At 42.9% G+C, this 17,781-nt stretch overlaps 1 protein-coding gene across 2 annotated transcripts in view; it reads right to left on the reverse strand.

Moving 5' to 3' along the window:
* Positions 1–17,781, reverse strand: part of eda (ectodysplasin A) — a 55,595-nt gene that overhangs the window by 11,007 nt on the left and 26,807 nt on the right. For both annotated transcript variants that reach the window (XM_061901986.1, XM_061901985.1), the window contains exon 2: positions 602–701. In XM_061901986.1, coding sequence (XP_061757970.1) covers positions 602–701 — 100 coding nt within the window. The remainder of the gene's footprint in view (positions 1–601; positions 702–17,781) is intronic.

Here is a 17,781-nt window from a genome sequence, read left to right on the forward strand (position 1 = left end):
GCCTGGCTGGAGATCGACTGACACACCCCCCGCGGTCGACTGGTAGCTCGCGATCGACGTAATGGGCACCCCTGGCTTAGTGCATAACCTCAGTAAAAGAACACGGAAACAACAGCTTTATTGAGTATGAGCATGGGGCGGCATAGCTCGGTTGGTAGAGCGGCCGTGCCAGCAACTTGAGGGTTGCAGGTTCGATTCCCGCTTCTGCCATCCTAGTCACTGCCGTTGTGTCCTTGGGCAAGACACTTTACCCACCTGCTCCCAGTGCCACCCACACTGGTTTAAATGTAACTTAGATATTGGGTTTCACTATGTAAAGCGCTTTGAGTCGCTAGAGAAAAGCGCTATATAAATATACTTTAGTAACAAAAGTAACATATACTCCAATAAAGTGAGAACCTATTAACAATCTGTTTTCAATATTTCAAATTCTAAATTTGTCACACTCTTCATTACAGTTTACTGAACCCCCTCCAAAGAAACATTAAATCATAGGAATAATTTATCCATCACTAACCCATTGGCAGGCAGATTTTGTGAAAACAAAACAAAAAAAAACATCCCAAACTTTTGGGTAATAAGGAAATTTAACATACAGTACCTGTTTGTAGCTGCTTTCCTGGACTTCTTTTTGCCCTCTGAGTTATGCCCCTGTTATCTTCTGTGGCTAGTAAGTCTCTGTTTTGATGCAGTGAGTTATCCTAGAGAAAAGAAAATAAGCAAAAATTACAGACATCTTTTACACAATGTCCCTTTTCTTTCATTTATTCAAATGAAACTGTTTTTCAATGATGATAAGTAAACACTGTTAATTTTGCCTATCCACTTGCTGAAGACACAGCAGGTTATACAGTATTCAAACGGTAGTCATTGACAAATTATACAAGGTATGTTTCAGCTGAATGAAAGTCGTCCTATCATTACCCAAGTTTTTTTGTCAGGGAATTCCAAAGTGTTGATGCCTAAAGTGTTGATTAATGTCCAGGTCTCACAGGTGCATGATACATGAGCAGGGCGGAATGTGAGAAACTATAAGACCATAAAGGTAGAATTTGGAGTAAGGATTGAAAAAAGTATCCATGCTTGAGACAATGAGACACTTTGGACAAACTTATTAAAAATGATGGCGATATAAAATTTGAGGAAGAAGCCTGAGCAAGGGCTGTTTTTTTTTTGTTTTTAAGGTTTGTTCTGTAAACTCAAGGCATTTGAGTGTGAAACACTCAAGTCATTGTCTGTCCCGCTGGGTCTGTAACTTACCCTGTAACTTAAGTCACCTTTGTCTGCTTTAAACATCCGCCTGGTCACAAATAACTCACGTTCATTCACAAAAGAAGGACATGAATTGTGTTTTGTCTGAGATCATTGCTCATTCGCATAGCACCTGGTCCCATGCCTGCCCAGATGCAGCATTAATGGGCTAAAATGTGAGTCAACAAAACGGCTGACGTGATTGGTTAGCCCATCCTTTGAAAAAGTGAAGGCGCTCCCAGGGGTCATGACTAACTCCTGCCTTTGTATCTACATTAACATCAAGTCTTTTGTCAGCTACGATGACACATTTTTTTTCCCAACTGGCAGCAGTCTTAAGGGTCATAGCAAGTTTTTTGCTAAGATTTTTATTTGTCCATTGTTGGCCACCTTCTGTTCCCATAGAAATATTCTGAGGGTCCTTACTGCTGTCTAAAATAATCTGAAAGTGAAGAGACTAGCTAGAAACTTAATAGACCACCCATAGCTCAACCAAGAGGTGGGTTGCACTTTGTCAGCATAAATGATGCTCCAACAGTGAGGGGCTTAACATCTGCTTGGAAGTTGTGCAATAGACATCCCCAAAGCAGTGACACGTGCAGCGTCTAAACATGGTTATAAAGGTCGTAAATAACTCGGTATTATTTAGTCATCTGGCCACGAATAAAGATAACATAACTCAATTTAATATTGCTCATCTCCAACGGAGAAGAAAAAGTATTTTTTGTGTTGGATGAACTTCCAGAGCCTCTTTTTGTGGTTGCACGCAGAGCAACCGAAACGCCGCAATAGGAAAGTAGACAAGAGCTCACAGTAGTTAGATGGTGTTTGTCAATGTCAATGAAGGATCCTCAAGCAGATGGATTTCAAGGATGACGCTATGTAACAGAATCCTGCCAAAGGAATTTCCAGGGTCCTTCGAAAAATACTGACAATGTGGTCTTTTTTTCTGAGAATGTTTAAGGACGTGGCCTTTGTCCTTGGCAATGGTAAATCACACACGATCCCCCGAGCACCTTAACAATTCTGGCGCAAGTGAAAGGGAAGCAAAGCTGATTGTGTATCGCACCTTGGAGGTTTTATGTTGTGCAGTTTCCTTTTCCAGTGAAAGCCTAACTACTTCTTTATGTGGTCATTAATTTGAAAAGCATATGACACTATCCAGGAGTTCAATGTTATCATGACACAATTCACCCATCCATCCATTTCTTACGCTTATCTGAGGTCGGGTTGCTGGGGCAGCAGCCTAAGCAGGGAAGCCCAGATTTCCCTCTCCCCAACCACATCGTCCAACTCCTCCCGGGGGATCCCGAGGCGTTCCCAGGCCACCCAGGAGACATTGTCTTCCCAACGTTTCCTGGGTCTTCCCCGTGGCCTCTTACCGGTCTGACGTGCCCAAAACACCTCCCTAGGGAGGCGTTCGGGTGGCATTCTGACCAGATGCCCGAACCACCTCATCTGGCTCCTCTCGACGTGGAGGAGCAGCGGCTTTACTTTGAGTTCCTCTCGGATGACAGAGCTTCTCACCCTATCTCTAAGGGAGAACCCCGCCACCCAGCAGAGGAAGCTCATTACGGCCGGGATCTTGTCCTTTCGGTCATGACCCAAAGCTCATGAGCATAGGTGAGGATGGGAACGTAGATCGACCGGTAAATTGAGAGCTTTGCCTTCCGGCTCAGCTCCTTCTTCACCACAACGGATCGGTACAACGTCCGCATTACTGAAGACGCCGCACCGATCCGCCTGTCGATCTCACGATCCACTATTCCCCCACTCGTGAACAAGACTCCTAGGTACTTGAACTCCTCCACTTGGGGCAGGGTCTCCTCCCCAACCCGGAGATGGCACTCCACCCTTTTCCGGGCGAGAACCATGGACTCGGACTTGGAGGTGCTGATTCTCATTCCGGTCGCTTCACACTCGACTGCAAACCGATCCAGTGAGAGCTGAAGATCCCGGTCAGATGAAGCCATCAGGACCACATCATCTGCAAAAAGCAGAGACCTAATCCTGCGGTCACCAAACCGGAATCCCTCAACGCCTTGACTGCGCCTAGAAATTCTGTCCATAAAAGTTATGAACAGAATCGGTGACAAAGGACAGCCTTGGCGGAGTCCAACCCTCACTGGAAATTTGTTCGACTTACTGCCGGCAATGCGGACCAAGCTCTGGCACTGATCGTATAGGGAGCGGACTGCCACAATAACACAGTCCGATACCCCATACTCTCTGAGCACTCCCCACAGGACTTCCCGAGGGACACGGTCGAATGCCTTCTCCAAGTCCACAAAGCACATGTAGACTGGTTGGGCAAACTCCCATGCACCCTCAAGAACCCTGCCGAGAGTATAGAGCTGGTCCACAGTTCCACGACCAGGACGAAAACCACACTGTTCCTCCTGAATCCGAGGTTCGACTATCCGGCGTAGCCTCCTCTCCAGTACACCTGAATAAACCTTACCGGGAAGGCTGAGGAGTGTGATCCCACGATAGTTGGAACACACCCTCCGGTCCCCCTTCTTTGATTAATGTTTTTGAATACAATTCCACAAGCTTGGCACACCTATTTTTGGGCAGTGTTACCCATTACTCTTTGCAGCACCTTTCAAGCTCCATCAGGTTGGATGAGAAGCATTGTTTTATGCAGGATGTCTCTGTACATTGCTGCATTCATTTTAGTCTAGTCAGGGAGGAATGGACTCTTATCAGTGACACTGAATCTGTGTAACATCTGGTTGACCTTTAAGGGGGACCCTCCTAACAAGGAATCTGTATCTTGACCAGCTGACATAATGTATATGTACATGTCTGACCTTCTGAGCATTAAAGGCTGATTGAGTAGTGTGGCAACAAGGGTTTAAAAGACACACAGATCTCCAGATGTTTGCTGTTCATTTGGTGTGCAGGTGTCTCCACATCTCCTGTCCAGCTGTTTGCATAGAAGGGCCTGTTACCTCTCAAAGAATTTTGTGCATACGTTGAGGCAAATGGCAGTACACTTTTTTCTGTTCTGACAGCCAAACATCGTTCCACAGCCAGTTTCTGGCCCGAGATGAAGCTGCACCCCAAAGCCAAAAACAAACAAGCTATCTGCCAGACTGCTACTAAGGTGAAGCTGGTGTTTTAGATGAAAGCAACATGACATTTTATTCATGAAAAGACTATTGGAATGCCTTCATTCAACCATATATAAAGCCTTTGTACCCTTCAAAGGCATGCAGCGTTACTGTAAATCACGGCGACAACGTGCTGGTATGTATGCCAAGTGCCAACTATTGAGCAAACCATTCTTTTTCAGAACAAGGAGAAATTGCTAATAATTAGAGGGCTTTCAAACTTTCAAAGCGAGGAAGGTGTTGGTGTACACCAGGGGTGCCCATTACGTCAATCGCGAGCTACCAGTCGACCGCGGGGGGTGTGTCAGGCGATCTCCAGCCAGGCTTTTAAAAAAAATACACCTAAAAATTAGTGATCATCAATCTTCACCAAGACGTCACTTAAATGACATTCACGGTACCGGAGGGTCTTGTGAGATGACGCTGGCTGCTGCAAGATCATTATTATGAAAATATGACCGAGAGGAAGGCGAGAAACACTTTTTATTTCAACAGACTCTCGCGCCGTACCTTCCGTCAAAACTCTAAAGGCCGACTGCACATTTCCTATCTTCACAATAAAAGCCCTGCTTTATGCTGCCTGCGCTAACTAAATACAGAGTCTCGGAAAACTGGCGTGCACAAGCGATCCCTCAGAAAGCTGCCGTGCACATCACTTGTGCACGCCAGCTTTCCGAGACTCTTATTTTGTTAGCGCAGGCAGCATGAAGCAGGGCTTTTATTGTGAAGATAGGAAATGTGCAGTCGGCCTTTAGAGTTTTGACGGAAGGGACGGCGCGAAAGTCTGTTGAAATAAAAAGTGTTTCTCGCCTTCCTCTCTGTCATTTTTTCATAATAATGATCTTGCAGCAGCCAGCGTCATCTCACAAGACCCTCGGGTGCCGTGAATGTCAATCAAGCAAGCTACGGAATTTGCCGCCAATGTTTTTCTTGTAAAGTGTATGGAAGCTGGATGAATTAGATGCCAAAAACCAACCACTTTCATGTGGTATTGTACAGAAAGGACAACTTTTTTTCTCCTCCATTTGAAAATGTGGGCGTTATCATCATTACTGTCTGATTCCAATCAATGCAAGTCATCAGAATCAGGTAATACACCAACTTATATTCTTGTCTTTGTGAAAGAAAGACATCTATATGTGTTACACATGCTTGTATTATCATTAAACACATTTAACTTGTTTACAAAAATGTCTCTTTCATAAATAAATAAATATAAATGATGTATATAAATGAGGTAGATCCCCTCGAGTTGGTCAATTGAAAAGTAGCTCGCCTGCAGAAAAAGTGTGAGCACCCCTGGTGTACACCAAGGACATGGTTCCCTGTTCTGTGAGGATATGAGTACAAATCAATCACCCCAGTGATGTGTGATTTTATTATCTCAAGATGTCTTTTTATTTCGTTACCAAAATCAAACTACCGAATGCTCCAACATTTTAAGATGATTAGGAGAGGGAATCACAACTATTCAACCATGATACCCTCACATAGATTCGGTGGTGATAATCCAAAACCCCAGAAAAGCACCATCATTTTGCAGTTGGAAAAGTTAGGTAAAACTGAGAGGTGAAATTGAGGATGACAGATGCACAGTGGGAGTTAATGGGTGCCTATCACTGCTCTCTTGGTAGTATGAACTTAGAGCAGCAGGTAACATTCTGATTCCTCCTACAAAACTAGTTGTCATACCTCATTTTATATCAGCTTTGAGTCTGTGATGGGTCACACAAAAGGTTGCTAAGTGCATGGAAAAAATATAAAAGGACACCCTGAAGGGCAGGTTAACCTGATTCCTTTTTCCTTTTTATTAGGGTGTGAAAGGAGTTTTACCATCCACAAAGGTTGCATGGAGGCAACCGGACTCTCCTTATTTGTTGAAAACGTTTCAGGAGACTCCAGTTGCATCGATTTAACCATTGTGGAATACAAGACCCGATGACTAAAAATCTACACGGACTCTGGTCTTATACATAGGGCTGCACGATAATGGCCAAAATAAAAATTACGTTTATTTTTTCACGAAGAGTGAAATCATGATTATTAATCAGGATCATTCCGTTTATTATGTTAGATAAAACAGTGTTGGGTGTGATCGTGACGCTATCAATTTATTCCAAATAAATTGCTTTAGACGTATTTAGTGAAACAAAAACAAATGTGAAACTGCATTAATATACATTAAGTAAGAATGTATCAATAATCGACTTTTACTCGAATCGTAGCTCCTGAATTGATTGATACTTTTATTAGTAGATTGCACAGTTCAGTACATTTTCAGTACAATTGACCACTAAATGGTAACACCCGAATATGTTTTTAAATTTTTTAAGTCGGGGTCCACGTTAATTAATTCATTGTACGATTCATGAATCGTAATCAAATCGTGAGGTGGCCAAAGATTCCGACCTCTCGTGCTATGTCACATGATTATTTTTCAAAGTAATACATTTGTGAAATGAACAAAACTATAAAATGTTACCACTAAATGGTAACACCCGAATAAGATTTTCAACTTGTTTAAGTCAGAGTCCACATTGATCAATTCATGGTAAATGAAGGTTATTTAAATTTTTTTTTTGCATTTTAAATATTAAAAAAATGCGATACAAGTTTGCTTAGTTTGGAGCCCATGGTAACTGCGCTTTAAAAACATCCAAACCCCTCCATCAAGGATTTATATACATTATGAAAGTATATATGTAATGAAGTAACGGGCATATTTATGTTAACATTTAATATTTACTAGGGCTGCGAATCTTTGGGTGTCCCACGATTCGATTCAATATCGATTCTTGGGGTCGCGATTCGATTATAAATCGATTTTTTGGATTCCAACACGATTTCCGATTCAAAAACTATATTTTTCCGATTCAAAACGATTCTGTATACATTCAATACATAGGATTTCAGCAGGATGTACCCCAGTCTGCTGACATGCTAGCAGAGTAGTAGATTTAAAAAAAAAAAAAAAAGCTTTTATAATTGTAAAGGACAATGTTTTATCAACTGATTGCAATAATGTACATTTGTTTTAACTATTAAACGAACCAAAAATATTAATTATTTTATCTTTGTGAAAACATTGGACACAGTGTGTTGTCAAGCTTGTGAAATGCGATGCAAGTGTAATCCACTGTGAGACTATTGTTTTTATTTTTTTTATGAATGTCTAATGATAATGTCAATGATGGATTCTTAATCACTGCTATGCTGAAATTATAACTAATATTGATACTGTTGTTGATAATATTCATTTTTGTTTCACTACTTTTGGTTTGTTCTGTGTTGTGTTTGTGTCTCCTCTCAATTGCTCTGTTTATTGCAGTTCTGAGTGTTGCTGGGTCAGGTTTGGTTTTGGAATTGGATTGCATTGTTATGGTATTGCTGTGTATTGTTTTGTTGAATTGATAAAAAAAAAAGATATATATATATATATTAAAAAAAAAAAAAGAGAATCAATTCTGAATCACACACCATGAGAATCGTGATTCAAATTCGAATCGATTTTTTTCCACACCCCTAATATTTACGTATTTATTGATCTATTTAAGCATTTAAGCACACTTAATTGAAAAACACTTTTTTTTTCATCACTGATTATTACTCACTGCAGATTTCATGAGAGCCAATAAACATAATAAAACATCACTCACTGTGCAAAGCCTTTTGTCATTAAGATGCAGACTGCTGGGATGTTCATATATTCCCATTTTGGTGATTTATAATCCTCGCAAAGAAAAGGGCTAGGGTATGAACCAAGTGTCTTTTTTTGTCGTCGTCGCCAGTTCCAGGTCTAAATGGCTGTCGGAGTGTACTAACTTGTCAGAGTGCCTATTCAGACTTCTTCTGTCCAGGCGAGATGTATGATTTATGATCTAGAAAAAAAACTTACAGGGAGCAAGGAAGCAACAGACCACTCGATATAAACACATGAAAATGAACATGGTGATGCTATACATAGTTAGTGCTTGGTTAATATTTTGGTCACAAAATGTAAATGAAGTATTGTTGGTGTTTTTTGAGTGGTTATTTATTGGATTTTATGGGCGAAATAAAAGCACTCCAATTGGCTACGCTGTAGGCCAGGGGTGCCCACACTTTTTCTGCAGGCGAGCTACTTTTCAATTGACCAACTCGAGGGGATCTACCTCATTTATATATATCATTTATATTTATTTATTTATGAAAGAGACATTTTTTAAACAAGTTAAATGTGTTTAATGATAATACAAGCATGTGCAACACATAGATGTCTTTCTTTCACAAAGAGAAGAATATAAGTTGGTGTATTACCTGATTCTGATGACTTGCATTGATTGGAATCAGACAGTAATGATGATAACGCCCACATTTTCAAATGGAGGAGAAAACAAGTTGTCCTTTCTGTACAATACCACATGAAAGTGGTTGGTTTTTGGCATTTAATTCATCCAGCTTCCATACACTTTACAAGAAAAACATTGGCGGCAAATTCTGTAGCTTGCTTGATTGACATTCACGGCACCCGAGGGTCTTGTGAGATGACGCTGGCTGCTGCCAGTTCATTATTATGAAAAAATGACAGAGAGGAAGGCGAGAAACACTTTTTATTTCAACAGACTTTCGCGCCGTCCCTTCCATCAAAACTCTAAAGGCCGACTGCACATTTCCTATCTTCACAATAAAAGCCCTGCTTCATGCTGCCTGTGCTAACAAAATAAGAGTCTGGGAAAGCTGGCGTGCACATCACTTGTGCACGCCAGCTATTATGAGGGATCGCTTGTGCACGCCAGTTTTCCGAGACTCTGTATTTAGTTAGCGCAGGCAACATGAAGCAGGGCTTTTATTGTGAAGATAGGAAATGTGCAGTCGGCCTTTAAAGTTTTGACGGAAGGTACGGCGCGAGAGTCTGTTGAAATAAAAAGTGTTTCTCGCCTTCCTCTCGGTCATATTTTCATAATAATGATCTTGCAGCAGCCAGCGTCATCTCACAAGACCCTCCGGTACCGTGAATGTCATTTAAGTGACGTCTTGGTGAAGATTGATGATCACTCATTTTTAGGTCTATTTTTTTTAAAAGCCTGGCTGGTTGACTGGTAGCTCGCGATCGACGTAATGGGCACCCCTGCTGTAGGCAGACTTTTATTTACAAGTTAGAATGCATAAAAAAAAAATCCATTCGTTGTCATGTCTTTAATGATTTTGAAATCCCTCCCCTCCAAAAAAAAATGCAGTTCCCCTTTTTCTTTAAATATATATCTTTTCCCACCATAATTTATCAGAATTAAAATAACCATCTTTATTTGACAGACATCCAACTTTGAACACTACACATGCGACTTTGACAAAAACAAGAAAGGAAGTGAACTATTCGTCAATCAATCAATGTTTACTTATATTGCCCTAAATCATGATTGTCTCAAAGGGCTGCGCAAGCCACAACGACTTCCTCTGCTCATATCCCACATCAGGGCAAGAAAAAACTCAACCCAATGGGATGACAATGAGAAACCTTGGAGGGGACCAGTGCAATGGACGTCAAGTGGATCCAGCATAATATTTTAAGAGTCTAGTCCATGGGTGTCAAACTCAGGCCCGCGGGCCAAATCTGGCCCGCCGTGTAATTTCACTTGACCCCTTGAGGCAATATCAAATTAACATTAGAGCTGGCCCGCTGCTGTAACACCGCATTCACCGCTAATACTCTTACTTGCCAACCCTCCCAATTTTCCCGGGAGACTCCCGAAGGCCGACTGCACATTTCCTATCTTCACAATAAAAGCCCTGCTTCATGCTGCCTGCACTAACTAAATACAGAGTCTCGGAAAACTGGCGTGCACAAGCGATCCCTCAGAAAGCTGCCGTGCACATCACTTGTGCACGCCAGCTTTCCGAGACTCTTATTTTGTTAGCGCAGGCAGCATGAAGCAGGGCTTTTATTGTGAAGATAGGAAATGTGCAGTCGGCCTTTAGAGTTTTGACGGAAGGGACGGCGCGAAAGTCTGTTGAAATAAAAAGTGTTTCTCGCCTTCCTCTCTGTCATTTTTTCATAATAATGAACTGGCAGCAGCCAGCGTCATCTCACAAGACCCTCGGGTGCCGTGAATGTCAATCAAGCAAGCTACGGAATTTGCCACCAATGTTTTTCTTGTAAAGTGTATGGAAGCTGGATGAATTAGATGCCAAAAACCAACCACTTTCATGTGGTATTGTACAGAAAGGACAACTTTTTTTCTCCTCCATTTGAAAATGTGGGCGTTATTATCATTACTGTCTGATTCCAATCAATGCAAGTCATCAGAATCAGGTAATACACCAACTTATATTCTTGTCTTTGTGAAAGAAAGACATCTATATGTGTTACACATGCTTGTATTATCATTAAACACATTTAACTTGTTTACAAAAATGTCTCTTTTATAAATAAATAAATATAAATGATATATATAAATGAGGTAGATCCCCTCGAGTTGGTCAATTGAAAAGTAGCTCGCCTGCAGGAAAAGTGTGGGCAGCCCTGGTGTATATTATAGCATCCCGGAAGAGTTAGTGCTGAAAGGGGTTCTGGTTATTACTTGTGTTACGGTGCAGATGTTCTCCCAAAATGTGTTTGTCATTCTTGTTTGGTGTGGCTTCACAGTGTGGCGCATATTTGTAACAGTGTTAAAGTCGTTTATACGGCCACCCCCGGTGTGACCTGTATGGCTGTTGACCAAGTATGCTTGCATTCATTCCTGTGTGTTAAAACCGCAGATATTATGTGACTGGGCCGGCACATTGTTTCTATGGCGGAAAAGCGGATGTGACAACAGGTTGTAGAGGATGCTGAAGCCAGTGCCTTTGAGGCACGCCCCCAATATTGTTGTCCGAGTGGAAATCGGGAGAAATTCGGAAGAATTGTTGCCCCGGGAGATTTACGGGAGGGGCAGTGAAATTCAGGAGGGTTGGCAAATGCGTTGTTACAGCGGCACCGCCCGTGTATAATACCGGCGGGCCAGCTCTCATCTTAATTTGATATTACCTCAAGGGCCAAATGAATTTACACGGCGGGCCAAATTTGGCCCACGGGCCAGAGTTTGACACCCATGCAGTATACCTTCCTGACACAAAATACTACACACATGAATCAGTTTCTACACACATGAATTAAATTTCTCGGTGTCTGTGGGACTGCTTGTCATAGACAGTGCCTTTTGACGACAACTCTGTTCCGCTTGGTCCGTGTTTTCCTTTTCATCACTTTCTGGTTTTGATAAAACGTTTGTACTAGCAACTTTGTAACACTGTCTCTTTACTGTCGAATATACATCTCCATGTCACGAGCAACGACTTGTTTGCTCCATAATTTGCAGATTTTAGTGGTTTGGTTGGTGTCTGACTTTTTAAAAATCCCAGCAAAGCAGTTCCTCTTCCGCTTTTTAGCACCAATTCCTCTTTGGATTTTGTTGATCTAGCTTTAATTGTGCTGTCCGCCTCTGCTAGTACCAGACTGCTGTGTTGTTGACATCCACACTGCCGCCGGCTTTCACTGTAAAGTTGTTTCGAGTAAAAATGCTACTGCAGTTACATTAGCCGCAGACCAGATGTTAAGTTTACAATTCCAACAATAGAGAGTGCTGTGGTACAATAGACATTTTTATGTTCGATTCGTCACACTGCCAGGGGTTTGAACTAAGATCTGCTGATTGAGAAACAGGAGTGCTCGACTACAAGCCAAAAGCTGGACCTGTCAGCTTGATGTCCAGTCCTTGATGCTCTTCAAGCATCAGCCAATGAGGTTGACATACTTGACTAATATAGTCGCACTAGCTGGTATCCATTACACTTACTCCAGTAAACATCACTCTCAATCCGGCTCACGGCACCTGCCTGGATTCGCCCCCTTCACAATACATTTCTGAGTCAAGTCTGAAATGCTCGCTAATGACACTTACCAGAATGACAAATCAATCAATCAATATTTATTTATATATAAATGACCCAAAACATACAGTGTCAAGTGGTGGCTTTCAGTTTTTCCGTACTATGTGAGCGTCTGTCTTATCTTTGACTTTCCATCTGAGGAAAAATAGTCCGAAACTCATCCATCCATCCATCATCTTCCGCTTATCCGAGGTCGGGTCGCGGGGGCAGCAGCCTAAGCAGGGAAGCCCAGACTTCCCTCTCCCCAGCCACTTCGTCTAGCTCTTCCCGGGGGACCCCGAGGCGTTCCCAGGCCAGCCGGGAGACATAGTCTTCCCAACGTGTCCTGGGTCTTCCCCGTGGCCTCCTGCCGACTGGACGTGCCCTAAACACCTCCCTAGGGAGGCGTTCGGGTGGCATCCTGACCAGATGCCCGAGCCACCTCATCTGGCTCCTCTCGATGTGGAGAAGCAGCGGCTTTACTTTGAGTTCCTCCCGGATGGCAGAGCTTCTCACCCTATCTCTAAGGGAGAGCCCTGCCACTCGGCGGAGGAAACTCATTTCGGCCGCTTGTACCCGTGATCTTATCCTTTCGGTCATGACCCAAAGCTCATGACCATAGGTGAGGATGGGAACGTAGATCAACCGGTAAATTGAGAGCTTTGCCTTCCGGCTCAGCTCCTTCTTCACCACAACGGATCGGTACAACGTCCGCATTACTGAAGACGCCGCACCGATCCGCCTGTCGATCTCACGATCCACTCTTCTCCCACTCCTGAACAAGACTCCTAGGTACTTGAACTCCTCCACTTGGGGCAGGGTCTCCTCCCCAACCCGGAGATGGCACTCCACCCTTTTCCGGGCGAGAACCATGGACTCGGACTTGGAGGTGCTGATTCTCATTCCGGTCGCTTCACACTCGGCTGCGAACCGATCCAGCGAGAGCTGAAGATCCCGGTCCGAAACTGTGAGTTGGAATTTCAAATCATCACTTGCCCAACAGGCTGCAGTTTCTATCTAAAAAAAAAAACATGTTGCACCTGAATATTGAATAACGTTTTTTTTTAAATTGGAGGTTCACTTTTAAATTACATGCTGGTGACAACCCACCCTGGTTCTCCCACAGCATGCATGCTGAACTTGTTGCCCAATTCAAGCTGACTTTCTGATAGCCGTTAACGCCACTCCAGATGTTTGAACATCTGGTTTGTTGAGGACTTTGAAGGCACACTTCTAAGCAGATAATTATTTTGCTGAAAATTATTTAATGCAATACTTTTAAGAAACAAACCAGTCTCCAGCCTACAACTTCCAGATCACTTAATGTCTTGAAATTTAATCAAATAGCTTGAAACATTTTCAGGGGAGATTTAGAGTCCTACTGACGCTGTTATTCTGCATCAGCTAGATTTGTGTTTATCTCTAAACGGCGTGGCGCAGTGGTACAGTGGCCGTGCGCAACCCGAGGGTCCCTGGTTCAAATCCCACCTAGTACCAACCTTGTCACGTCCGTTGTGTCCTGAGCAAGACACTTCACCCTTGCTCCTGATGGGTGTTGGTTGGCGCCTTGCATGGCAGCTCCCTCCATCAGTGTGTGAATGTGTGTGTGAATGGGTAAATGTGGAAGTAGTGTCAAAGCACTTTGAGTACCTTGAAAGTAGAAAAGCGCTATACAAGTACAACCCATTTATAAACTTGAGTGCAACCCACCGCCGGGGAGTTTAACTGTTCAGAACCGGCCAGGTCTGCTGGACAGCTGGCATTTACTGTGTTACCAGAGGGTTTACTAACGGCGCATGTTGAGTGGGGGGCTGTTTGTGCACTGTGTGAGATCATACACGACCAAATCATCTGCAAATCATCATTATGAGTATGATCATGTGTAAAATGTTATTATTAAGTTGACCCCATGCCCAAAATGAATAAAGAGTAGATTTATTTTAAAGTCTGAAACTCTCTGGCTCAATGAAACCTTTCATAATAATTAGGGATGCACCGATTAATCGGTAACCGAATATATTCGGCCGAATATGGCAAAAAAAGCAACATTCGGCCTTCGGTGGAATGAGTTAAAAACAAGGCCGAATAGTGGTGTGTGACGCAATTTTTGTGACGCAATTTTTTGACGCGGTGACGCAATCAACCAACGTGCAGTGACGCGGTGACGTTGGGATATGTTGTGTACCTGTATAAGTGTATGAGGTTACAAGCACACACTTATTGAGATTTAGTGGGGCCTCTGTTTACATTATTAACCTGTTGTGTAGGCTACCTGTATAAGTGTATGAAGTGAAGTGAATTATATTTATATAGCGCTTTTCTCAAGTGACTCAAAGCGCTTTACATAGTGAAACCCAATATCTAAGTTACATTTAAACCAGTGTGGGTGGCACTGGGAGCAGGTGGGTAAAGTGCCTTGCCCAAGGACACAACGGCAGTGACTAGGATGGCGGAAGCGGGAATCGAACCTGCAACCCTCAAGTTGCTGGCACGGCCACTCTACCAACCGAGCTATACCGCCCCAGCGGTATGAGGTTATAAGCACATACTTAATTGAGATTTACTTAAGCCTTCTGTTTACATTATTAGCATATCTACTGTGGCTAAGCAGACTTTTGCCAAAAGGACAATAATTCATTTGTTGTGGGTTTATCCACTTTAATGCACTTTATTTTGTTTTGGAATGCATGTTTTGTTTGAAGGCCTAATATAAATGAAAAACTGTGCTTTTTTTGAAAAGCAAAGACTACTGGAATATTAAAAAAATGTCAATATTCAATAAAAAATTACTTTATTTGAAAAACATGTCTAAATATTTATTCTAGGCTATTTATCCATCCATTTTCTACCGCTTATTCCCTTTTAGGGGTCGCGGGGGGCGCTGGCGCCTATCTCAGCTACAATCGGGCGGAAGGCAGGGTACACCCTGGACAAGTCGCAAATCCAACTTGATGGAGCTTGAGAAGTGCTGCAAAAAAGGAATGGCAAAGAGGAATGGGCGAAACTGCCCAAAAATAGGTGTGCCGAGCTAGTGGCATCGTATTTAAAAAGAGTTGAGGCTGTAATTAATGCCAAGGGTACATGAACAAAGTATTGAGCAAAAGCTGTGAATACATTTTAATACACTGTCATTATGAGATCCATTTCCATTTTCTACCGCTTATTCCCTTTCGGGGTCGCTGGCGCCTATCTCAGCTACAATCGGGCGGAAGGCAGGGTACACCCTGGACAAGTCGCCACCTCATCGCAGGGCCAACACAGATAGACAGACAACATTCACACTCACATTCACACACTAGGGCCAATTTAGTGTTGCCAATCAACCTATCCCCAGGTGCATGTCTTTGGAAGTGGGAGGAAGCCGGAGTACCCGGAGAGAACCCACGCATTCACGGGGAGAACATGCAAACTCCACACAGAAAGATCCCGAGCCTGGATTTGAACCCAGGACTGCAGGAACTTCGTATTGTGAGGCAGACGCACTAACCCCTCTGCCACCGTGAAGCCCCCTAGGCTATTTATGCAATATTAAAAAAATTGTGAAAAACCGCATTCATTATTCGGTAACCGGCCTTCAGCCAAGCGTTTACATTTTATTCGGCTTCGGCCACAAATTTTCATTTCGGTGCATCCTTAAAAATATTATTATTCATAATAATAATAATGATAATATATTCAATTTATAAGCGCCTTTCAAAAAATGCAAGGACACTTTACAATACACAGATACAATATGTACAACCTGGTAACAACAAATACAGTTGTAAAGACAGTTACAATGAGTATGTAATTTCAAAGAGGTGGATTTTGAGTCTAGATTTCAATGTATGAAGGGAGTCAATATTGCAGATGTCCGATTGGAGAGAGAGAGATTGGGAGCAGAATGACTGAAAGCTTTTGCTCCCCATGGTGATGAGGAGGGTTGATGGCACAGCAAGGTGGATGGAAGAGAAGGATCTGAGGGAGCGTGCTGGAGTAGCGATGTGGAGGAGGTTAAACAAATATGAAGGGGTGAAGTTGTGGATGGCCTTGAAAGTACATAGAACTACTTTGGAATCAATCATTTGCCTGACCAGAGAAGTTTTTGTGATCGTTAAGATCTGGGCAGCAGAGTTATACACCAGTTGGAGCTTGTTTAGGGACTTCTGGGGGAGCCAAAGAGAAGGGCGTTGCAATAATCGAGGCTGGAGGTGACCAGACTGTGAACAAGGATTCAAGCAGCGCAAACAGTAAGAGAAGGGCGGAGCTGGTGAATTTTACGGAGGCGGAAATAAGCAGAGCAGGTGATTTTTATGGATGTAAGATTGGAATGACAGTGTGCTATCCAAGATGACACTCAGACTCTTAACCTGGGAGGAGGGAACACTGGGGAGTTGTCAATATTTAGGTAGGGACTGTTGACTTTGGACAGTGTGGATTTTATACCAATAAGAATCATTTCAGTTTTAGCAGAGTTTAATTTTAAGAAGTTCGAGGTGAATCGGGATTTTATTTCAACGAAGCAGAAGTTGAGGGATGAAGTTGGGAATGTGGCGTTAAGCCTGGTGGAGAGGTAGAGCTGGGTGTCGTCAGCGTAGCAGTGAATGTAAATGTTAAATTTATGAAAAAATACGGCCAATCGGGAGAAGGTAAGGGATGAAGAGAAGGGGACCCGAGACCGATCCTTGAGGAAAACCTATTGTGACTGCGGAATGATCGGATTTAAAGGATTGTATGAACCGAGTGCGGCCTGTGAGGTATGAGTGAAACCAGTTCAGGGTTTTTTTTTTTTGACAATGCAATGGATGAGTCTATTTAGGAGGAATGGATGAGAGGTGGGCTTCATGGTGCAGAGGGGTTAGTGCGTCTGCATCACAATACGAAGTCCTGGAGTCCTGGGTTCAAATCCAGGCTCGGGATCTTTCTGTGTGGAGTTTGCATGTTCTCCCCGTGAATGCGTGGGTTCTGTCCGGGTACTCCGGCTTCCTCCCACTTCCAAAGACATGCACCTGGGGATAGGTTGATTGGCAACACTAAATTGGCCCTAGTGTGTGAATGTGAGTGTGAATGTTGTCTGTCTATCTGTGTTGGCCCTGCGATGAGGTGGCGACTTGTCCAGGGTGTACCCCACCTTCCGCCGATTGTAGCTGAGATAGGCGCCAGCGCCCCCCGCGACCCCAAAAGGGAATAAGCGGTAGAAAAAGGATGGATGGATGGATGGATGAGAGGGGGGTGTCATGTTCAAATATTTTTTTTTTTTTGACATGAAACTCTGATACAATACAAATTCATATAATGTATGTAGCCTCCAGAAGAAGCCATGGTCTGACGTTCTTTTTTACTTTTATTGCCAATCCTATGTTAAAAATCAGCCCAATTCTAACACGTATTCCCTCACATGCACATACTTTTACTTCACTTCCTAATTATTAGCCAATCCCCTTTCATTTCACCTCAATCACAAGCAAACATAAACATTTCACACCAGCAGGTCAATACAGGTTTGCCTTCCGGAAGATACGTATTAATCTAAGAGTTTTAAAAGGGAGTC

This window comes from Nerophis ophidion, linkage group LG05, assembly GCF_033978795.1.
Source record: "Nerophis ophidion isolate RoL-2023_Sa linkage group LG05, RoL_Noph_v1.0, whole genome shotgun sequence".
NCBI lineage: Eukaryota > Metazoa > Chordata > Actinopteri > Syngnathiformes > Syngnathidae > Nerophis > Nerophis ophidion.